This window comes from Epinephelus fuscoguttatus, linkage group LG2, assembly GCF_011397635.1.
Source record: "Epinephelus fuscoguttatus linkage group LG2, E.fuscoguttatus.final_Chr_v1".
In the NCBI taxonomy this organism is placed as follows: Eukaryota; Metazoa; Chordata; class Actinopteri; order Perciformes; family Serranidae; genus Epinephelus; species Epinephelus fuscoguttatus.
This window is the reverse complement of record NC_064753.1, coordinates 44,468,247-44,493,631: the sequence shown is the minus strand read 5'-3', so window position 1 is coordinate 44,493,631 and position 25,385 is coordinate 44,468,247. Positions and strand designations below refer to the sequence as shown.

Genomic DNA, 25,385 nt, shown 5'->3' with positions numbered 1-25,385 from the left:
ATAATTTCAGGCTTGATGAAAACTGCATTATTCATATTTCAACAAAATTGTGCTTCAATGTATGAAATTAAAACCTCTGTAACGATCGAGGAAAGGTATTTTGCCTTGGCTCAACCCCCTCAGTGCATGAATAGAACAGCTTTTGCACCTTTTGTTTCCTCTTGTGATTGGTTTAACTGCTTCATGAGAGAGAAACAAACAATCCGACGTGAGGAACATGAAAAATGTTTTAAGGAGGCTGTAAACTGTTACCTCCCACCAACCTCTCTTCTACAATCCCCACTTTTTCACTTTCACTTTAAAGAATGTGTCTGCTGTGGTACCAGAGGTGTAATTTGCGTTTGTTTGTGACAAACGTGTGGTAGTTTTGTTAAAACACTCAATACCTCCATCATCTTCAATTTACCAAAACATACTGCACTGAAATGTCGATACCAAGGTGGCTGCAGAAATATCACTTCTGTGAACTATTCCACATCAAGAATCAATGCTGCATCTTGTAACAATGACTTCACTGAGCTCTCGGCTGCTGTGGACAACATGGACAATTTGGAATTCAATCTGCAAGTCAGCTTAAAATCTAAGGCTTTTCACAGAAATTTGATAAAACCTGGTAAAAAGAGACACATTTTTCAAGCTTAAGGTGTTCTCTTGTCATGGATAACAAGCAGTAGTACCTCATAATGGTTCAATTTAGCATGGGATTTGATGTGGCACTGCTCTATGAGAACAGCTGGTTACATATTTTGGAGTCAGCAGAGCACAGAGTGATCTTTGCCAACAACGCTGCTGCGTGCAATTCCCACTCTGCATCATTACCCCACCGTTTAGAAAAGAAGTCCCATGGGTCAAAACTGTCGCGCCATTTGTTTCACTTACTGTGCACTTACATTACACTACAGTTACTTAACACTCATTTCCTCATATCAGTCTCCATCTCTCAGTGTGCAAGTGCCTCTGCAGCCACAAGAGCTTTTTGCCTAATAGAGAATCATTACACAGCAGAGACAGGAGTGCTCTGGGGTTTGGCACACTACAAAGGTTAATTACAGAGAGCAAAAAATACACGCAAACGTTCTTCAACATGCTCATTAAAAAACACTCACACATAAACACAGTGTCAATGCGATTGCACTGCAACGCAATGGAGGTAAACTCACTGTAACACTGAGGTGACAGGAGCCAGCCCGCTGTCTCGCTCTGACTCCAGGTCCAGGTCGTCTGCAAAGCTACAGTTCCTCCGGATGGGGCTCGGGGTTTGGACATCCAAAAGGCCAGGGTTTCTTTTCACTGTATGTTTACACACAGACACAGAGCAGTGGCACACTCAAGAGGTCTGAAGGGCAGGGGCGGGATAATGAAAAGGGCCCCAGATGTATGCTGTGGGGCACTAGTGTGCAGAAAGTTTTCTAGCAGTTATGGGCAGCATATTTGACACTGGATCACGGCTTTTCTCTTTTATGGCCACCCTCATTATGTTTGCTCCACTGGATGGAAGGGCATCCAAAAGGGCACTCCCAGATCTCCCTGCACATCTCTCAGCTCAGCAACAGCTGTAGAGCTAGATAAAATCCTGCCGGCTGACGCAAAAACCTGTGGTTAACATGACTGTTTATTAATTAACATAGTAACAGAACGCTCGAAGCGTGGAGCATCAGATTGGATTACAAACGCACTCCAAGATTTACAAGCTTTAGGTCTGCTGCTATAATATTCACATGGAAATGATTAAAAGTGCAAAGTTTTTACGCTCCAGATGCATCACTTGTTGTCACAATTTTATCCAATATAATACCAGAAAGTGTATCAACAAAGCTTTTCACAGTGGACATCTGTGGCCTGACAGACAAGTAACGAGCAAGGCAGACACTTGATGTTTATTTGATACAACTTTTAATAATAGTGTCTCAACTGTCTTTCAATCAATGACTTACTCATGAAATGAAATTAATCCAGCTGCTCGTGATATAAATTGATAGAAGGCATTTGCAAATAACTGATTCCTGAATATTTCTGAGTTTTGCTGCAGTGAATCAAAGATCCAGTTTGTACAGTTTAGGGGTTCATATTGGCAGAAATGGAATACAAAAAGTATGTTTTCTTTATGATCATGTGCAAGTAGGAATAACTGTGTGTTTTTGTTACCTTGGAATAAACCATTTACATAAGCAGTGGGTCCGTTGCATCGCCATGTTTCTACAGTATAGAACACAGAGACAGACCAAACACTAGCTCTATGGGCCATTTGCTTTTTCGCATTATTTGATTTATTCAGTGTTTTAACCAGTTTAAATCACAGGTTGTGTTTGTTTTGGAGAGGAAGAGACCTCTGCAAACAATGTGGCTCCTGGTAAAAACCTCCGGGACGTCTAGATTGTAAGAAACCAGATAGAAATATGGTTCAATGCTGGTCTAGGGACATGGCAAACAGTATAGGAGAAACACAGATTTGAATGCAAACCTGCTTTATTCAGTGTTTCTACTGATTTTAATCACCTGGTCTGTTTATTTTGGAGAGGAGGAGACCTCTGTAGATAATTCAGCTCCTAGTAAATACCTCTTAAACAATGAAAACTAAAGGAATTTAAATAAAGTTTCAGCTGGTTGCAATGTGTAATCCTCACCACTAGATGCCACTGAATCTCCCTAAACCGTATATACTGCTCCTTTAATATTTAACCCACCTAATAAAAAACAGGGCTTGCACTCCTTGACAAAAGTGTTCAGAAGTTCATCAACATTATCAACATATAGTCAGCATAACATTACAATGCTGCAACAATGGTGTCTCACAAGGCCCAATGGGGAAAGAGAAAGTGATGAGCTGCTATGTTGCATTACTTTGCTAAAAGTCACAGCCAAAGTAAGTGGCTGAAATAAAGAAAATAAATATGCCAAAGCTGCTTCTCTGGGGAAGCTTCAACATTATGACCCAGAGTGTCAAGTGAATCTGTCTGTGCATAGTTCAGTTTTAGATTATGACAGAGATGCCATCTTCAAATGGGAGAAATAATCTGAGTTTACAGACACATTCATCTGGTTAATACTGAGGGGAAAAGGTGAAGCTGAGTGTGAAGAGCTCCTGACAACTTGTTTTATTTCCACAAAACACACAACCTAAGAAGACGTGTTTATTGGATACTGGTGGTTTTTTTTGCTGCTGGGCTGTCTTGTCTTACTCCATGTATAATGTGGCAATTTTAAAAATTAGTTTGTTCTTGTGAGAGACCTTAATGTGTGTACGGCAGTTTGATTGATATTCCCTTGAGTGCACAATAAAAAATGCTATTTATGAAAATTAAAAAAAAAAGAGATATTTATTCAAAACAACCCAGTACAAGTTTGATTGATATTCCCTGGAGCACAAACACAGAATAAATAAATAAAACATGATTAATAAAAACAGAGATATCTATTTTTGTAAATGAAGTAACATATAAGGTTGGTTTGGATTTAGTTCTCAGTTTTGGCAATACAAGTCAGGCTCAGCTGGATGCTAAAAATGAGGACTGGTCAGGGGGTTGGTGTTCATTTTATGGAAAATAGGAATACAAAATAAGTTAATAAACAAAAACTATGTATACAAAAAGGGCTATTTTAAACCCCAGAGACAGAGAACCAGGAAGAATCCATAACTTTGTGCATGTTGCCGCAGTCCCTAGCACTGAAAGGTCGCCAGCAAAGATGGCAGAGTTGTTGTGGAAGACTGTGTGGGAACTTGTTAATTATTTGAATCTGCATATGCAGGGTTTTGAAACTGCACCAGCTAGATAAGTGTGATACAACTGGTCTGAAAATAAAACGTGGTGTGAAAATGTGTCAGCTTCAAATGGACTTTGAATGAAATGGACTTAATTGGTGCTGTCAACCACGACACACAGATGTGACTCGACAAGCCATGACCAGCTGACTGATTTTTTTGAATAACAGATTGCAGAGAAGTGCTTTAACCACTTGGTGGGTTTATGGGGTACTCCAGCACGCATATGGATCTAAGAATGATTTGCTGTTTAAAAAAGTGCTTTAAACTCAAACATGAAATTGTTATTTGACTCCACAGACTTTGGTTAAACTCTTTTTCAAACAAACGCAGACTTCCGCATTGTTCAAGTCTGTGTAATATCTACACTTCAAACTGTACTTGACTTTCCATCTGACCCCTTTGATATAACTATTTACTTCTGGAGTAACAAAGCAACATAAAAACTGTTGTATCTACACGTGTTGTTACCTGGAGGCGGTGAGCTGAACTGAAGTGAAGACAAAGACGTCCAGGACTGCTGGCACTCTGTAGCACACATGATGAGATAAACAAACATAATCAGTGTTTGCTGCTGGGTAAAAAAAAAAGCACAGACACAAACTATGGTGCTAAGCATGCAATTTTCTTTTCATCACTCACACAATTAAGCAACCAACTGAACATATCACAACAGGATCATGCAGTGATGAAAAAAGATGCTGTTAGAGCAGCTGAGACGATGAAGAGGAGGCTGTTAAAAAGGACAGTAGGAGAGGACAGTGAGTGTACTGAGGACGTGTGCAGGATGTGGACACTAACAGCAGCTCACCACCACATCCTCCCAAAGTGTGGGATCCTGTTAAACCCGCTACAGAGACAGAAAATCAAGAGAGGAAAAAAACACAAGCAAGACAATAGGCAGTTACCACGGATTAACTGGACGGATTAACTATTTATCTATATATATATATATCTATATATATCTATATCTCTCTCTCTCTCTATATATATATATATAAAGAAGGATGGGTCACAAAATAAAACGCTTTCCCCCAAGACTTTCCTCCACGACACCAGGTGAAACCAAATGAACTTTGAGTTATTTTAAGGTAAGTCATCACCATGTTTCTTTCCCCAAACCTAAGCTATGTAACTTTACATTAAAGATATACTTGTGGAATTTTCCTTAAAGTGTGAAGGTGAATTTTTCCGCAGCGACTCTATCCCGTGTCTATATTTTCTTACTGTCTTCTTATTTTCGGTGTTCAGGACACTTATGAGAGTGTACCCCCACAACGCTCAGGTGTGGTCATGGTTTTACAAAAAGGTAGAGACTAGGTGCCAGCATCCAGGAGACATGTCGCTAAATGAACACAAATATAGCAAGGTGAAACGCTAAATTAGAGTGAATCTGGGGTTGGCTTTTACGTTCAGTGATCGACAACTGACCTTTCGCTAAGCCCCGCCCCTTTGTGATAGTCTGACAAGCTGTCGGTATAGGCATGGAACCCACGCTGTCACTAACTGCACTCCCTGAAGAAATATTATCACATTTTTGGAAAAAAGAAACGTTGATTCCAGAGAGAAGCAGACAGAGGGGTCTACAGTCTGTGTTTGAAAGATATATCCAGGATGTCAAACTGACTCAGCAGCAACAACAGAAAAGACAAAGATAGTTAGAAGCTAAAGCCGAACTATAGGCTACAGATCACAGTGTAAAAGTGAACCACCACATCACTGCTGATCACCACACAAGACAATGAATATAAAGAGAAACTTTGCTGATATTGAACCAGCTGTGTGGCATCACAGTGTGCAGATGAACAGTGTTTGGCTTCACCCCTGTGCTGCTGCCAGCACCTGGACCTCCACCACTGGACAGGCAAGGATCTCTAAACAACATTCATCTGTACACACTGCAATGACACACAGCTGGTTGAGTATCAGCAAAGTTTCCCTGCTTCCCTTCACTGGTTCCTGTACAGCAGGGTCGCTCTTTGTTTCACTGTTATAATCATTAAAAAGCAAAAGCAGCATGTGTATACATTCAGTAGGCTATATCTTCAGTAGCTAGCTAGCTAACCCTACACTTTTCAGGGTTTGATTTTGGTTTTGGAACAGGGAAGAAACGTATATCTTTTTCCAACCTCTCCAGGTAACGAGTATCATTAATACATGACGTGCCCCAGGCACAACATTTAGCTCCAAATCCACAACATCAGCCTGAAAATGAAGGAAATCTGAAAGGACTGCATTGGAGTCAATGGAGCACAGCTGTGTTGCTGTCGGACCCTGGTCTGAGTTGGCACGATGCTATGTAATAATTGTCCAGTCTGTGTCTGGGGGCGGGACTTAGCAAATGGTTTTACAATAGCTTTATGTACCTAACTTGTAATGTCATTCATGGGGTGCTAATTTGTTAGATATCATACGAACAATTGTATGAGGATATATCCACACACACACACACACACACACACACACAGTACAGTACAGTACAGTACATATACACAAAGATGTTTCAGTTATCCTGCCCTCACTAATATAAAGGAGGATGGACCAAATGCACCTGTCAGTATGACACAAACTACATCCTCCAAAATGATCATCAAGCTGAATCAACATCTCTCTAAAATAGTTTCAACCAAAAAGGAACATTTCAGCCTTGATGAAGAAAGGGAGGTGTCACTGCTGTATTACACTGCATTAGTTTTAGATATGTGTTCCTGATAAATTAGCAGCTGGGTGTAAGTAATAGTTAATTTTTATCCCTGATGAAAACCAGCATGTGATTGACTATTTATGACTCTGTCTATATTATTCCGAAATCCATTCGGGACAATAACACCGTCTGACTCCGTAAGCAGCTCAGCACTTGTGTGTCCAGTCAATATAACCGCACACCAGATGGCAATGTGGCAGTTTAGTTAAATGATTCATAGTTAAAAGCAGCGTGCTGTCGATGTTAGATGTGCAGCACGACCTGTAGAATCTATTTAGCTTCAAATCAAAGACACTGATTTTCATTGAACACGAGGCGAACAGACATGCATACATCTTCCCAACTACGGGGCACATTAAATTCTTCTGTTGCAGTGAGAAATGAGTGCAAGGCAAAACCATTTGCACAGCTTCATGTCGGTGGCAGAACTGCAGTCCTGCATCCAGGGAGCTTTTCAGGTTACCAGCTGGTGTAAAATAAAAAGGTTATGTAACTAAGCACAACAAAGAGTGTGATCCAATCAGATGTTTACATATTACAGGCATGCTAAGAGTATCCATAATTGTCTCCCATTGACAGTAGACAGACTGTCCTTCCCACTATTCATTATGTTATCTACTTTCAACAGATTGACCATTAATGGCCTCCATGCTGCACTGATAATTATAATGATGATAATTAATTTTATTCATATAAATCCTTTGAAAAGAAAGGACTGACGAATATACGCAAAATACTAAATGAGGAGAGAACATTAAGGGAAACAATCAAGGATCAAATGAATAAACATGAAAAATGAAATGAGTGAAGGAACTGAATGAGGTAATTTCAAAGATGATTTTTAATTAGTGAGTGTTTGGTGCTCTCCGGAAAGTGTTTAGGGTTTGATGAAAACATCGCAGTTACTTTTGTTCCAAGTCTGTGAGGAAGACTGTGGGAAGGTCGCTGGCTGAGGATGGCTGCTCTAAATCACATTTGTAACACACTGTCTGTCTCTCTGTCTGTCTGTCTGTCTGTCTGTCTTTCTCTCTGTCTATATGACATGTTAATTGCAGCGGTTGCAGGAAGTATTCAGATTAAGTATAAGTACTAATACACACTGTGAAAATACTCCATTACATGTACAGGCCCTGCATTCAAGGTATGTATCAGTAAAATGTACTGAAAGTAAAAGTATTCACTGTGCAGCAAAATAATCCCTGTCAGTGTTTTCCTATTATATCTGATGTTTTTGGATTAATATTACTGCTACATTAATGCGTATGTTGCATGTTGGGTAGTTAAATGGTGGGTTCCTGGTTCAATCCCAGGAGGGAGCCCTTCTGTGTGGAGTTTGCATGTTCTCTCTGTGTCAGCGTGGGTTTCCTCCAGGTACTCCAGCTTCCTCCCACAGTCCAAAGACATGCAGGTTAATTGGTGACTCTAAATTGTCCGTAGGTGTGAATGTGAGTGTGAATGGTTGTCTGTCTCTATGTGTCAGCCCTGTGATAGTCTGGTGACCTGTCCAGGGTGTACCCTGCCTCTTGCCCAATATCAGCTGGGATAGGCTCTAGCCCCCCTGCGACCCTCAAGAGGATGAAGCGGTTACAAAAATGGATGGATGGATGGATAGTTAAATCTATATCAGTGGGTCGGATGAACTAAAATGTATACCTGATGATGGTGCTGGAGAAAAACTCAGGAAATCATCAAAGTCATAAGGGCTGTGTTTTGGCAAGATAAGGCAATATACTGTGATATAAGGATGCATCGATTTTGAAATTCTGGGCTGATACAATGACACAATGTGGCCAATATCAAAAGATGTCTCCTTAACACAACTGTATGTGTTCAAGTTTCTCGCCAAAAACATTTTACAAGATTATACTGAACATGTTCCAAAAGCCAGTCTGCGATGCCAGGGATCGGCACACCAGGGGCCCTGCCCTGCCCCGCCCTGCCCCTGCCTGCCGCCCAGCACACAATGCACCCGACCCTGATTTCTGTCCCTGCGGGTGGTGGGCCCACAGGGCGACGTGGTGAAGAGAGAGCTGAGCTGGAAAGCAAAGCTTTCGAATTACTGGTCCATCTATGTCCCAACCCTCACCTATGGTCATGAACTCTGGGTAGTGACCGAAAGAATGAGGTCACGGATACAAGCGATGGAAGTGAGTTTCCTCCATGGGGTGGCTGGGCTCAGCCTTAGAGATAGGGTGAGGAGCTTGTACATCTGGAGGGAGCTCGGAGTAGAGCCGCTGCTCCTTCGCGTCGAAAGGGGCCAGTTGAGGTGGTTCGGGCATTTATCTAGGATGCCTCCTGGGCGCCTCCCACTGGAGGTGTTCCAGGCACATCCCACTGGTAGGAGGCCCCAGGGCAGACCCAGAACATGCTGGAGGGATTACATATCTTGGCTGGCCTGGGAACACCTTGGGGTCCCCCAGGAGGAGCTGGAAAGCGTTGCTGGGGAGAGGGACATCTGGGGTGCTTTGCTCGGCCTGCTGCCCCCACGACCTGGCCCCGGATAAGTGGATGAAAATAGATGGATGGATGGATACTGAACACGTCATGAGAACATTATAAGTCACCTTTACCCAATACTCATTTTTACGGACTTGAGCTTGAACGTTTCATAATGTAACTCATTGCAGGTGAGGAGCAGGCAGGCGGGTACGTCCTCTGACGCGACAATAGTGAGTTTACTGCATCTTTTCGGCTCCCCAGAAAGATCTGTGCTTTCCAAAACACATTCTTCTATTGTCCTGGGCATGACAGACACCGGTTGCTACTTGCCATCTTGTCCCACAACAGTGAGGATCACAGAGCCCATATAGTAAACAGTCATTGTGTTGTTCTTGTACATGCTCATTAGTTTGAGTTTGTGGTCATCAGTCACTGGCAAACATCTGTGAATGTTCTTTTATTTTATAGGCCGATGGCAGTAAGGAAGGTGAATATTCAGCCGATAAATCAGTGCATCCCTATTACTGTTTTTTTTAAACTAATTTTAGGAAAACTGCCAATGCTGGCAGTGCGCCCCTTATGACTTCACCTGTCATAAGGTGTTTCATAGGCCTGTGTTCTTAGGGATGTCACGGTGGAGTGAAAGAGGACAGAAACATTAAAGGATCTTGTGGAGTTTAAACACAGCACAAAACAAACCACCGCCACAAATCATTGCATGTAAACAATTCATTAAAATGTCAACACTATTATTTGTGAGAATTGATTCAGTGTCACAAAACATAATATTGCAGTACTCAAGTGTATCTATATTTTCTCCCAGCTCTAAAAATCATTACTCTCACCAGCACTGCTGTTCCCCATTCCTTCATTATCTCCCCTGCATACACACCCGCCCTGTCTCTCCCCAGTCATTTGCCACAGTCTTAGCGGTCCAGCCCTAGTTTCTGTTTCTTGCCAGCCTGTTCCCGGTTACGCCTGCCTGCTCCTCGCCTGCTTAGCTTGGCCTCTCTGACTGATTGCCTGTTGCCGAACTCTGCCTTGAACTTCTAACCAATGATTGATCGCTTTGAACTGCTCTGCCTGTGAGTCCTGCTTTTGAGTCCACATCTCTGTGTGCAGAACCGTTACCACACTGAAGGCAGAGACATTTGTTAAATGAAAGTAAACTGAGATTCTGCTAAATTTGTTCCGTCAACCGCTGCTTCATCACTAATTCAACACTAATTCAGCTTCTCTAAAAACCGCAAAAAACTGATAATGTATTGACGGAGACCCAACACACGGGGCTACCATTTGAATTGCTTCTTTATCTCTTTCTCAGCTCTCCACTATTGATCCAGCAGTACAGTACGTTGTGTGGAGTTCTGTGAGTTCAAAAGTGCAACACTGAAGTTCATACTCATCAATGCAACCTCACATTTTAATGCTGCAATGTGCTCGTTTATCTTTTATGTCTGGGCTTTGTCCTCACCCCCTGCTGTGGCGATAGCCCTACAACTGAAACTCAAATCAATCATTCTCTTTTTACTGTATCATCAGTGATGTAGTGGATGGTACACACCGACCTCTTGTTCTGGCCGTTTTAAGTACATCAGCCAAAAAGCCATCGCAGTATATAGGAGAGTACATCCACCTCCTCCTCTGTAACCTACCCATTTACCTAGTAGTACACCTGCCTCATGAACAGCACTGGGCAGTGATGCATTATTATTACTGTAAGCGTAATAAATTACTAATAAAATTCTAACATTATAGTTCCCCCCAAAATAAATAACTTGCAATGCTAGCTTCTTGGATGAGATGTTTACAAAGGTGAGCCAACCCTGCCTCCCCATTCTGTGACTGTACATTCTACACCCCTACTGAGGTAGTAACAGCGCCAAACATTGTCTGTACAAACGGGAGGGCAGGCAGGATGGGATCATGGGTGGCACAGGTATACGTTTTTACAATGTTATGTGTGCAACCCACTACGGGAGATTTAAATTGTAGCTGATAGCAGTTAGTAGCTAACTCAAAGAAGAAGAACAGTGGCCAAAAGGTCCGCAAATTTGGAAAACTATGAGGTCCAGGAGGTTCTTACCCTCTGAGCAGAGGACGGAGACGGTAAATTATTGTTATTGCCATGTCATTGTTATTGTTTATGAAGCACTGCAGGTGTGTAATATGTCACGCTAGGGGCCGACGCTGTTGTACTGCATGTCACGGCCATCATTCCTGTTTTGATTCCACAACGCCAGCATGCTGTCTAAAATCACATACTGGAGCAGCATGATGCCGCCGTCATGTGGTTCTGTGTAACAATGCAAAGATGGTATAGAGAAAAGACTTTGTAGTATGATCTTTGTGGAAAAAGGGCTTTTGTCTTTCAAACAGACCCTGTAAAATACTATTCACAGGCAACAAAAGAACCCCAGGTAAAATATCATTTGCAAGCTACCAAGCCTCAGCTGCGCTTTTACCCTGACATTCACACAGAGGTGCGTGTGTTTGAATTTTGAGGAGAAAAGACACAATTACCAATATTATGGGATGTTAACAGTAAAGTAATATAACAAGTAGTGTAACTAATTCCTCTTGGCAGCAGAAAAGTAATATTACTTTTCAAAAGTGTTTCAAGAAATGAGTAATAAATCAAATTCCTTTGAGTAATGGGGCATTGGTGGCTTGGTGGCTTAGTGGCAGAGCAGGTGCCCCATGTACAAGGCTGTTGCCGCAGCGGCCCGGGTTCGAATCCAGCCTGTGGCCCTTTGCTGCATGTCATCCTCCCTCTCTCTCTCCCCCTTTCACGCTTGACTATCCTATCTATAAAGGCAAAATGCCCAAAAAAATATCTTAAAAAAAAAAATTCCTTTGAGTAATGACCCCAACACTGCTCATCAACTACCACAACACCACTGTGTATTGTCAGCAAATGTGTGTTTTGCAGCCAGTGCAGCATTAGTCATTTCCTTTTATGCTTATGTGCGTCTTGAGTGACATTGTGATTGTTTATTTTGATTTTACTGAAACCATGTACATGACTCAGAACCTCATTAGCTGGGTTAAAAACTCTGCAACACATGCAGAGACTCTTTAGGCCTTGTCAAAGGTCTATTTACTGTAAAATCCGAGGTAACTGTATTTCTAAATATGTTCTCTGTTCTGAGTTTTTTGTGCTGATTAAAGTGAACTGGAACACAGTTTGGTGCATCAGAGATACGCCTATTGTACTGTTTGTCCCATTGTTGGTACCTGTGCCCACAGTGCTGTAAACATCTGAACTCAGCTCCCTCCCACTGTCAAACACAGAGTCGAAGGTGATGCTGGGAACTGTGGGAGAAGTTGGACCGTTGTCCTTGTCAGTGCTCTTCGGCTTCCTCCTTATCTTCACCTGCCCAAGAAATGCAAACATCTCAGCTCAACAGAGTGTTCCTGTGGGTTGCAAAACTATGTTTGAAAAAGCAGGCATACATATACTTCAACCTCAACGTGTTGAAATGTTTCTGCTGTGCAGCAATGTTAAGAATCTGACTGTCTGTTAAAAGAGCACAATCACACAATGAGGCAGTCATCAATGATGTAGTTTTCTATTTTTGCTGAAAGGATGTGTGAGCGTTAAGTAATGATTTCAGGGTCTAAGTGCAGCAGCATAGAAATTACTGTTGCATTTTCAGGTCAAAAAATTACGATTTTATATTTAGCATATTTTATACATACTGTTATTGTGACATTTCACAACTTTTAGGTCAGACCCTACAAAGTCTACAGGGAAAGGTTTTGACACATGAACAACCTTTTAAAATGTACGCATTACTGTGGGCATGGTCTGATACACAAGTAGTCATATTGAATAATCAATTCTTTAAAACTTAAATTTCAGATCTCATCAACTAGTTTGAATTTTAATCGTTAAAATCTACTAAGAACTAATAAAAAGGATCATATTTCCTCCTGTTTAAGCCTCTCTGCACTGTTTCCTGGTAAAATCCATAAGTGAATTTAAAATCCTTCTCCTCATTTACAAATGTTCAAGCTCTGCCAAATCTTAGAGAGCTCATAGAGCTCTATTATCTCATCAGAACACTGCGTTACCAGAATATAGGGTTACTTGTCATTCCCAGAGTCTCCAAAAGTAGATTGGGAGCCAGAGCCTTCAGCTGCCAGCCTCCTTTTCTGTGGAACCATCTTCCTGTTTCGGTCAGAGAGGCAGACACTGTCTCTGCATTTAAGAGTGGATGTAAGACTTTCCTCTTTGGTAATGCTTGTAGTTAGGGCTGGCTCAGGCTTGCTTTGGACCAGCCCCTAGTTTTGAACCAACCCCTGCTGGGGGACCTCATATGATACAATATTGATTCCAAAAAAGTTGTGACGCTGTGTAAAATGTTAATAAAAACAGAATGCAATGATATGCAAGTCTTTTTTCGACCTATATTCAATTGAATACAGCTCTAAGACAACAATGTTCATACTGATATACTTGTTTTTTGTAAATACAGTATCTCACATAAGTGAGTACACCCCTCCCATTTTTGCAAATATTTCACTATATCTTGACATGGGACAACACTATAGAAATGACACTTTGATATAACTTAAAGTAGTCAGTGTACAGCTTGTATAGTAGCATAGATTTACCTTCCTCTGAAAATTACTCAAAACACAGACATCAACATCTAAACAGCTGGCAACATAAGTGAGTACACCCCACAGTGAACATGTCCAGTGTCAATATTTTGTGTGCCAACCATTATTATCTAGCACTGCCTTAACCCTTTGGGCATGGAATTCACCAGAGCTCACAGGTTGCTTCAGGAATCCTCTCCCACTCCTCCATGATGACATCATGGAGCAGATGGATGTGAAGACACCTTGTGCTCCTCCACCTTCAGCTTGAGGATGGCCCACAGGTGCACAGGTGAGTTTAGGGCTGGATACATACTTGGCCAGTCCATCGCCTTCACCTTCAGCTTCCTCAGCAAGGCAGTTGTCATCTACTAGGTGTGTTTTGGGTCATTATCATGTTGGAAAACTTGATCACCAAGGTGCCACACATGCTGAAAGAGCACCAAGACAACTGTCCCTTGCCTACAGTCAAGTATAGTGGTGGCAGCATCATGGTTTGGGGCTGCATGAGTGTTGCCAGCACTGGGGAGCTCGGTTCATTTAGAGAAACATGAATTCCAAGCAGAGCATGATCGCCCCTCTTCAGAAACTGAGCCGCAATGCAGTTTTCCAACATGATAATGACCCAAAACACACCTAGTAAATGACAACTGCCTTGCTGAGGAAGCTGAAGGTGATGGACTGGCCAAGTATGTATCCAGCCCTAAACTCACCTGTGCACCTGTGGGGCATCCTCAAGCTGAAGGTGGAGGAGCACAAGGTGTCTTCACATCCATCTGCTCCATGATGTCATCATGGAGGAGTGGGAGAGGATTCCTGAAGCAACCTGTGAGCTCTGGTGAATTCCATGCCCAAAGGGTTAAGGCAGTGCTAGATAATAATGGTTGGCACACAAAATATTGACACTTGAGGCACAATTTGGACATGTTCACTGTGGGGTGTACTCACTTATGTTGCCAGCTGTTTAGATGTTGATGGCTGTGTTTTGAGTAATTTTCAGAGGAAGGTAAATCTATGCTACTATACAAGCTGTACACTGACTACTTTAAGTTATATCAAAGTGTCATTTCTATAGTGTTGTCCCATGACAAGATATAGTGAAATATTTGCAAAAATGAGAGGGGTGTACTCACTTATGTGAGATACTGTATACTCTCAATCTGAATTTGATCCTGCAACACGTTTCTAAAAAGTTGGGACAGAGCCAACAAAAGACTAGGAAAGTTGTGGACTGCTTGAAACATTCAGTCTAAGAACAACATGTCTCATGTGGTGCAGTGTTTAGCAATGTCGCTCACATCAAGAGTTTGGTTTATTGGTGACTCTAAATTGTCCGTAGGTGTGAATGTGAGTGTGAATGGTTGTCTGTCTCTATGTGTCAGCCCTGTGATAGTCGGTGACCTGTCCAGGGTGTACCCTGCCTCTCGCCCAATGTCAGCTGGGATAGTCCAACTTTTTTTGGAACATGTTGCCGGCATCAAATTCAGAATGAGTGTATTATTACAAAAACAACAATACAATTCATAAGTTTGAACATTTAATCTCTTGTCTCTGTGCTGTGTTGAATTGAACGTAGGTCAAAAAGGATTTACAAATGATTGCCCTCTGTTCGTATTGAAGTTTTACGCAGCGTCCCAACTGTTTTGAAGTTGTCGTTGTACACTGAGCTCCTCTCTCCTCTAATTCTCAATTTGCAAACAATTATATGACAAAATTGGATGTCATTAACTCGGCTTCTTCCCCAGAGCCTTTGTGCTCCCTTGTCTCACAGGTGCTGTTGCCGTGGTCCTGCCTGGTGTCAACTACTCCTGCTGTTACTATTAGTCACACTTCTACTATTACTATACTCATTATTATTGTCACATATATGGCACATAACTTGTTAACTAATACTTTTTTTTTAAGTTTACTCTTATTCTATTCTTGTTTTATTCTATTGATGTATATATTGTAGATACATTTTCATACTTACAGCCTCAGCACAGTGCCGATATATATTTTATTTTGAATATTTTTTTTAATCTTAATTACTAGTGTTAAACACTGTTGCATAATGCGCATTTAATTTTTATTTAAAATGCACATTTTCATTGCTATTTATTTAATTTACTTTTATTTACTTTTATTTATTTTTGTTGCTATTATTGCATCTTATATAATTTATTTTATTTTATTCTATTTCATTTTATTTTATTTATTGTTTTTTATATATTTTATTTTATTATGTATTTATATTTCATACTCTTCTTACTTCTAATAATTCTCTATTTTTTACACTGAGCAACTGAAACGAATCGCAATTTTCCCTCAGGGATCAATTAAGTGACATTCACTGTCACATATTAATATACACAACATACATACTATCATATACTACATTATTCATATTTCTATTATTATTGTTGTAGTTGTTATTGTTTTTAATGTTGTTGCCGTACATCTTTCTTCCTCCTCTCCCTCTATGTGTCATTTTGTCATATGGATTATTGCACATTTATTATGTCAGTCTGTTCTGTAAACTTGACATCTATTGCACATCTGTCCATCCTGAGAGACAGATCCCTCCTTAGCTGCTCCTCCTGAGGTTTCTTCCATTTTTTATCCCTGTTAAAGGGTTTTTTTGGGGTCTTTCCTTATCTGCTGTGAGGGTCCAAGGACACAGGGTTGTCTTATGTCGTAAAGCCCTCTGAGGCAAATCACTTAATTAGGTGAAGTCGGTAGATTCCAAGGTCTGAATCCAGGCAACACACCACAAACTACAGCTTTCATTAAGTTGAATCAACACCTCTCAAAAACAGTTTCCAAACTACTGAACATTAAAACCTTCTTGACAGGAGGATTTACAGTATTGCAGAACTGTTGTTTCATATTGCATAAGTTTTGCCTTGGTGTGCCTACCAACCTGGAAACTGAAAATAGGAAGCAGTTACAGTGAAATCTATAAAATGATTACTAACCGATTTCTTGGGCTTGGGGGTGGACAGAGAGGAGGCGGGCATGTTGGATTTCTTTCTCAAAAACATCTTGAATGTGGCAGAATCAAAGTTCTCCACTGCAAAACATCTCCACGATGTCTGGAGGGGCATGAAAATAGCAATATATTGGTTGGACAGGACTAATTTCATGCCATGCAAGAGAGAAAGCAAGGGTTACATGAAAGGATGGTCTCAATAATAAGACTGGGGCTCAGAGACAGTTCACTCCCCCGGCTGTGTTCTGTTTCTGTATTTTTTTGGTCAAATACCTGAATGAGACAGGCAGCTGCGGGGATCTGTCTGTTGAAGTGTTTTTGTCTTTGCTTCTGCTGCACCTTCAGGGCGAAGCCTGAGCCTAAGATTCCCTGTGAACAACAGCACAGCAGAGTTACTGCTCATTAATTCTGTTTTAACGACACACTTACAGGCAGCAGCATGACTCAAAAGACAGAAATAAACACAAAGTTAAACAAAAATTAGGAATAATGGGCTGTTTAATACTGAAACATTTAAGTCTATTATTCACTTTGCTCATCAACTGAAATTAATAGATTATGTTAATCACTTATGTCTTTTCTCAATCAAACACTGTATTATCTATTGGTTACGCTCTCTTAAGTGTAAGTGGTTTCTTCCATTTTTAAATTTTATGTCACTGCAAATTTGCAAAGCATTTGAGCTCTAACTGTCACATGTTTCATACACTATTCTATAAATATTGAACCACAGATAATCCAGTTATTCATGATGGAAACTAACTGTAGATGCCTAATCATAATTCTTAAAGCACAGAACCTTTAAACCAAAGACACTGTTAATGTTGCTTTTTATGCCACGTTTCAACCAGAGGCGATCCTAGACTGCCCATTCAGGCCCCCTGCTTTTCACTTTGACACCAAATCGTTAGACTCACAAGTCAGTCTTTAGACGCTTTAATTAACTAAAGACTGATGACTTTCTCCCTGATTTTGTGTTTAGATGGGCGGATACAATTTCAGAGTTTAAAAAACTCCCTACGTTGCAGAACCAATAGTAAATCTGCAGGGCGGTCCTTTGGTGGCTCGCTGAACTCTTGTGCTTGTAAACATGGTCCCACTAGAAACACGTGTAGCGGTACAAAATGGCTCAGCCGCACTCGCAGAAAACGCCATCAAAGTTAGCGGATGTTTGTCGCGTTTGCAGTGACACATTCTTGCCAACTAAAAGAAACAAACATAATCTTTTACAAGGCCATGACTCATCCGTCCGGCCGGACTATAGAGGGAATCGCCTTGTTGTTTACAAATACTTCCGGGTAGAAAACCAGCAGAGCTTGTTTGTAAAGTCTATAAACACAATGATTGAACAAACATTACTATTTCTGTGTGAACGTTTAGCTGGGCCCTGTTAGCCGTTAGCGGTGTCTGTAATGGGTAATAACTCATTAAACGGTCAGTGAAAAAAATATCTTTTCCAGCGGATATCTTAGTTACAACATGATTGAGCTAGCAAAGCAGTTTTGTGTTGCTATGTGTGGTATTTATTCAGTTTTGGGAAATCACAATGTCTAGAAAGCATCAGTGGCTGCAGCTGACAGGGACAGCTAACACTAGCAGCTAAGCTAACATCAGGACGTCATTTGTTAAAAGCCTCCCGTTGTCGGATACGACATGAAACTACTCCAGTTAGCTCAATAATGTTGTAATTAAGACATCCGCTGGAAAAAATATTTTCTTCACGGATGAGCACACGTTTGATAAAACGGAGTTAAATCTCTCGGCATCCATTTTCAAGCTCTCTGTGTGTTTGTTTCCTTGCGGACGAGAAAAGGGGGAGCGCACATTTCCGAGAAGGCGTGTCCTTTTCAAAAATGCAAGAGGCGTTGCTTTGTTGCCGGCCGTTTTCGCTGGTGTGTTAAACACACTTTAGAAAGGAGTGTCCCCAGACTATCAGAAGGCGGAGATCTCTGATTGTCTGGTGGCGAGACTACCAAATCATCATCGACTTGTTGTTCAGTTGTCCTTACTCTTGTCACATGATTTGTGAAATCTAACTCCTACTGCTCTGTGCTGCTGCTACTGCTGCGTTACGGGCCGTACACATGCCGCATTTTTGTGCCCTCAAATTCATTGTCAATGTAGACATGCAGCAGGCGTGATGAAATGCTACAGGAAAACTGTTGCGGTGCACATGCGTTCCTGAGCGCCTTTTTTTCCAGGGCACGACTGCTGCGCCCTAAAATGAACAGAGCTCAACTTTTGGAACACAGCAGCGCGTCACATGAGGAGGAACAACCAATCGCAGCCAGCAAATACCTTTCCCTTCAGTCTATAGAGCCTATAATAAATAGAACACATAGTTAAAAACCAAGCGGCATGTTTGAGTGTGTAATAGTGCATCAACAGCCGCACACAGTCGCAGCAGTATAAAGTGCAGAGGAAAGACTTGAGCCAGACCCATAATTTCCACATACTCCGTCTGCGCTGCAGATATGCTCCCATTCTAGTGAATAGCTTCATTTCCACATCGCACACTGCGCAGTGTCTCTGGAGCGTCCCAGAAGTGCCACAGCGCTCTGCTGTATTGGAGATACATGCCAGGTCTATTTTTCAGCGACTGCCCATCTATAGCACGTCAAGCCACATAGCTCAGATCGCACCAGACTGGAAACAGAATGCACACAGCATCTGGTAAATTTCAAAATACAACACAATGCACGGACTACAGATTGTAAACTCTCAATTTTTTAAAAATCATGTCACATCCTGTCGCACAAGTTGTTTTTTCTCTTTCTCATTCTGAATGAACTATTGTTTTGGTCTGGCTCACACTTTATCAATTGCTTTTTATCGCGTGATTTCGCAGTTCCCATGTGAGCTTGCGGCTCTGCTACGCGGCGCGGCGCTCCAGAAATGCATCCAGTAGGCGAGGGTAAGCGCCATCTGTTGCATAGCGCAGCGCAAACAGAGTATGTTGAAATTGCGGGAGAGAGTTCATAAGCCTTATAGCCTCCGGTAAGAAGCTACACTTAGCCTCGCCTGGAAGAAGATCAGCTCTGCACTCTGGATTTCTGGTCAGTAGGCTATGATATGGTGCTGTTTATGGTTGCTTAGGAACCTCAGACGCAACCTGCCTCTGCGCCCTTGAGAGATGGTACAGAGTAGGCACTAGTAAGCCTAGTTTATTGTTGTCATTATCATGCCATGGGGTCCCCTTTTCCCAACATTTTTTTTAAGGGGTGGCACAAACATTTGCTTGGTTTGCTTTTCTTGACGGTGCCTCCCTGATCTCAACTTTGAGGTCCTGGGACCTGCAGCATCAACAGCTAATGGAATTTTTTTTTAAATCAAATTTAAACTAACAGGTACCTTGGGACAAAAATGATATAAATCTAATGTAACCCTGTGAGCTGCAGCAGGAGAATGTTGATACAATGTAAGGCGTTGTAGGGCTTGTCAAGGTCCTCACAACACTTAAGGCACAATATCATGAACATATGTATGAAGCTCTTAAACTGTAATCCTCCCAAATCTTGGTAGTGGCTGGTGGAACATGCAAACCAGCTTTATTCTATGGTTTTGTGGTTTACACATGAATCACAGCCACAGTAGAGCCTAAAGTAGGCACTCTGTGTTTCTTAATACATACTTAAAAGACCAAACTAATTAGCCTGTATATGTAGTTCAGTTGGAATTTATCTGAAGGAAACAGTGTGGTTTAGTCTGAAAGATGTCCTGGTTCAGCAATTTCTCTTTCCACTTACTGCAGGCAGAGCAAAGAAGGAAATGGCAAAGACTGAGAAACAGGACGCAATGGTCTTTCCAATCCAGGTTTGCGGCACTTTGTCTCCATATCCAATGGTGGTCACGGTCACCTTAGAAAAAACAAACACAACAGGGAAATGAATATAATATGCTTTATTCTGGTAGTTTTAATTTGTAAAAAAAAAAATATCACTGCTGTTAGGGATGTTCCAACAACCTGTCCAGATATTAGCAAGCGCTACCTAGAAAGTTCTCTTGGTTTGTTGAATGGAAGAAGATGATGCAGGTGGAGCGTTGGAGTGCACTCTGGCACAAACTGGACTGTTTGTAAATTTGGAGCGCTTTATGAATGTATCGTTCAGTTATAAAGAGCACTGCACTCTCGAGGTGGCAGAGCACTTAGCAGTGATGGCACAGTAAGTGAATGTGTGATTAAGTTACCTGTTCTTAAATTTATATAGAAATGTAACGTTCAATTTCTTCAACCAACTGTCATTTTAGTGCAGAGTGTCAGACTGAATTTATGAACGCACCATGTCAGGTTGATCACTCTCCGGGACGGCAAATGTTACTTGAATAAGTAAACAATGACCAACGGGACCAGGCTGGCTGACCTGTGTGTTCTCACTCAGTGGATAGATGACTTGACAGGATTGCTGAAGGTGGGATGGCCGGATTTGTGGTTGATTACTATGTCAATCTTACAAAGGAGGACAACACTTGAACTGTTAAGCTTTAATGAGAAATCCAGTATTATTCTTCATACCTCCCCAGTTTCTGATGAGGTGGACATGATAACCCTTAATACACATAACGTTACTCATCCCTACAACAGGAAATACTTTTTCCCAACCTGATATGAAGTGTGCGCTGCACATGTGAGCATTTTTGATGATGGCCTCCGTCCAGTCCTTTTGTCTTATCGCATGTAACCATAGTTTAAAGTTCCACTGATTGTCACACACCTGAGTGTGTGAAATTTGCAGCAGTGGTGCCGCGCTCAGGAATCATGTGATGATCTAACCCAAACAAAAAATTTAAGTTTTGAGTCATGACTCCTTCTATTCTGGCTCCCAATAACACAACAAGATGACATTTAAGATTCCCATGTAGCCTACAGCCCTGTGGTGGAGAGCTGTGTTTTGCCTCCAGCTAATAAAATGACTTCATTGTCACTTCGGCCCTAAAAGGGTCTACTGGCAGAAATGGTACAGGCTACACTATTCAGAACTGTGTTTTCATTAGTTTATAATCACCTGAAAATGAGAATTGTTGTTTTTCCTACCTTGGAATGAACCGTTAATATCTGCATATGAAGCAGGTCTTCCACAGAATCCACCCTGTTGCTCAACAGTGGACCAGAACGGAAAAACCAAGCTCTAGAAAGGGCCATTTGTGTTTATGTGTTGGCCACTGTAATTCTCCTGCATGCTTGACAAACAGGGATGTTTTTGCAACCTCACAACCACTAGATTCTACAAACAAGACCAGGGGTGTCAAACTCATTTTAGTTCATGGGCCACATACAGCCCAATTTGATCTCAAGTGGGCTTGACCAGTATAAAAATTTAAATAACAACCCCTTCAAATTTCTCCCCTATTTTAGTGTGAAGCAGTACATTCTGAAAATGTTCATTCATTTACAAAACAAATGATGAACAGCCCGTGACATCCTAAGAAAACTGACACCTCTTAGCCTTCTCAAGTGCATCAATATTGGGTGTGCAAAGTCATCTAGTGGGCCGGATTGGACCCTTTGGCGGGCCACTTCTGGGCCCCGGGCTGTATGTTTGACACCCCTGCATTAGACCTTTAAATCTATTATGAGTCTCTGGGATGTCTGTGCCTAAACTAATACATGTGTACTACTTTCTATATGTGGCGCTTTCTGCACCTCCTTGGGATGTTTTATATTGTAGTGTTGTCTGTTTTGTATCTTTCATAGTCACTTGTTTTTTGTGCTGCTGCTTATCTTGACCAAAAATAGATTTTCAATCTTACTGGGACCTATCCTGGTTGAGTAAAGGTTAAATAAAAAATGTTTGTACAACAGTTAATCAGTCATGCAGATATTTCAGTGTGGGCCAAAGTGATAGACATTTCCATCCCTCGAGCCATGTTGCTAGCATAACAGAAATCATTTTAACTAACACTTCTAACATAGCTTCATGAGGAAAATGTTCAAACGCTGTGTCATTTTATTCGTCAGCGTGCTCTACATGTAAATGATTTGTGACTTGACCCAAAAAACAGCTCTGGTTGTTTGTGATGAATCCACTTTGAGTGTTTGCTGTGGTGCATGTTTTCCATGACCCTCCAAAAACAACTCTGACCTTTTCACCTCTCGGACTCTAACCCACATCTTCATGCACTCAAAATACAGACTGTGAGTGTGTGAGAGCAGACTCAAACCTGATAACACTCACGGAATATAGTGTGTAAATATTGCAAATAAACCTTCATTTATATGAGAGAAGTGGTTATGACTGCTGTGTGTGTGTGTGTGTGTGTGTGTGTGTGTGTACGTTTTTTAATATCAGAATCCCTGAAGTTTCCAAGAGGCAGAGTGGGTGGTGACTTATTGTCTGAAAATAAATTTTCATCCTGTATTCTCTGCACTACTTGTTTTGCTGCTTGTATTAGCGGCCCACTAGATGTGCCCAAGGGTTTTCACACAACTCCTACTGTAACAACAGTAGTACAGATAAAACAGTTCATGTTTGACCTTTCACTTGCCAAATACTGTTTGAAACAAGTCAGCGTTTTCTGCAAACTCTTACTTTTGCCAAGACTGAAGAGTGACTAAAACAATATTTAGAGGATGAGTCAATAACACCTTCTCTGAAACATAGCACAGTTAATGCCATTGTTAATGTTAGTGTGATAATTGTTCTGTGGAGTCTGATCAAATCGTGATGGTGAATGCAAAATTAATTACAGGACTTTAATAAATAATTGAACTAAAACAAATGTATTAAATCACCAAAGCTGACTTAATTAAATGGTAATCAAAGGAACAGTTTCACATTTTGGGGAATATGTTTATTTATCAACTTGCTGAGAGTTAAAGAGATGAAAGATAGCACTCTAGTGTCTGTATGTGCTTAAAAAATAGACATAATGGACATGAAACAGACAAATCATAGACTTGTTAAACTATAAATCATAAAATCAAGTAAGATTTTAAAAGAGTTGTAGCAGTGTGAAGCGTAAAAGAAACATCACAACCCTCAAGAAAGACTTGCTCCACTATCAGGATCAGGATATCCATTCAGTCCGATAACATTTGGCAAGTCTAGAACAGCCGCACGATTTAATTATTTCATCCCCTTTCAAATTAGCAGAGAGCTAAACCCAAAGTAACCGGCTCAGCCAAGGAAGTCTCTAGTGCGCTCGCTCTATGGGCCTAATGATGTGGAAGCAGTGCCGATCATCTCGGTAATTTCATACCACAGAAATAGAGCTTTTTTTTTTGGCTTCATGCGCCACTGAGCAACTTTCACAGGAATGAGCAGAGTCCCACCTTCGGCGCTGTATTCAGGTTTCTTCAAATATTCATGGTGTCCACCGGGACCCATTGTAACTACCATACACCACTGAGACATGCACAATATTGACTTCACCAGGTATGATGCACCCAGACACACAGACACAGATTCTTACCACTCCCCACCACAGGGCATCAGCGTAGTTTCCAAACTCGTTGGAGCCGCTGCTGTCGACTGCATCTTTCTCTGCCAGGTAGACAAAGTACGAGGAGAAGATCAGGCTCAGAAAGCCAATGTATAACGTAGTGATCAGCTCCTGAAATACACACGCACGACATATTTCATTAACAACAAAGGGATCATTTCAAAGAACACAACAAGATTATATGATTTGAATCTATATGTGCTCTCTTACACAATCCGTCCTGATTGCCACAACGTATCAGTTATATCACTTCAGCGGTTAACAGCCTGGAGGCTAGTGGCTGTCTTTGCTAATAATATGACATATGGATGTGAATATTCATGTAAATGTGCTGTGAATATGATGATTAAAATACATTTCTGAGCATCCCGCCGTCTCTGTGGGCTTGATAATGAACTAAAAGTGGATTCACACTTGAAGCTCAGTGGCTTCTTATCAGTTCGCTGGAATGATGTTGTACATAAAGGATGAGGCTGGCATTATTCTGAGACCAAGACTGAAACCAACAATGTGTGAGTCCATTTCTCAATACTGTGGCACTCAGCCCCCGAGCCAATACTCTCCTACTGAAGACATAAATCTTTAAAAATGGGTCACAAATATTTTGTTTCATTTGTTTTCATGGCTCGGAAATTTGCTTAACAGCTGGGCATTGTTACTCAAACGGGAGTAAATAGTGCATTCATTAGCTTTATTAACTATTCTGAGCCACAGGTTAGTACACATCTATTGTGCCGGTATATATGTCAGCAGGACGGTGCATGTGGGATTGGCTCAAAATAAACAGAGGCTGTGTTCATTGTAATGAACAAACATGTCACCCAGTGCACCAGTTAGGCTCCTTAAAGTGTTTTTAAGTTTCGGACAACAATGGAGCTCGATGGCGCTCAGGGAATAACTTATATCAGGCTTTGGCTCCACAGAAGTGGGATCAATTCATCATTGATTTTGGTCGTTTCATGGGGTTTGTTGACATGCTACCACGCTAAAGCTGCATAAAATAACTCAAGCACAAATTTAATAGTCAGGTCTCATCTTATTGATTTTGAATGGCTCCATAGTATGTATTCGGTGCTGTATATATGGTCATGTACAAACTGCAGTATACACTGTCAGCTGCTGTTGTTGACTGGCTTCATAATATATCATAAAGACCATATGTTCCATTCACCCGGGGCCTCATTTGTTAATTGTGCTTGTTCAGAATTAATATGTAAATCAGGACATGTTTCATGTCTGGATGTATTGCTTACATTAACGACATCAAACCAGACACCCTCTCTGCAAAGCTGCATTCTTAATCATTCACCCAAGCAGCTCATTTTGAGGCTAATTTTCAGTGCCAGTTCTTTTAGCCAAAAATTGGATGGATTGGATGAAATCGTATTTGAAAGTTTGAGTCCTGAGTCTTGAGTTTGATGCTCAAGATGTTCATTCTTGGTCTTGACTAAAATTGTAGCAAT

At 41.2% G+C, this 25,385-nt stretch overlaps 1 protein-coding gene across 1 annotated transcript in view; it reads right to left on the bottom strand.

Moving 5' to 3' along the window:
- The window catches only part of kcnq1.1 (potassium voltage-gated channel, KQT-like subfamily, member 1.1), a 74,174-nt gene that overhangs the window by 8,332 nt on the left and 40,457 nt on the right, over positions 1-25,385 (bottom strand). The window contains exons 6-12 of the mRNA XM_049562457.1: positions 23,893-24,033; positions 20,229-20,339; positions 16,756-16,851; positions 16,469-16,585; positions 12,141-12,279; positions 4,232-4,288; positions 1,161-1,290 (exon numbers count right to left, since the gene is read on the bottom strand). Of these exons, the coding sequence (XP_049418414.1) occupies positions 1,161-1,290; positions 4,232-4,288; positions 12,141-12,279; positions 16,469-16,585; positions 16,756-16,851; positions 20,229-20,339; positions 23,893-24,033 (791 nt within the window). The remainder of the gene's footprint in view (positions 1-1,160; positions 1,291-4,231; positions 4,289-12,140; positions 12,280-16,468; positions 16,586-16,755; positions 16,852-20,228; positions 20,340-23,892; positions 24,034-25,385) is intronic.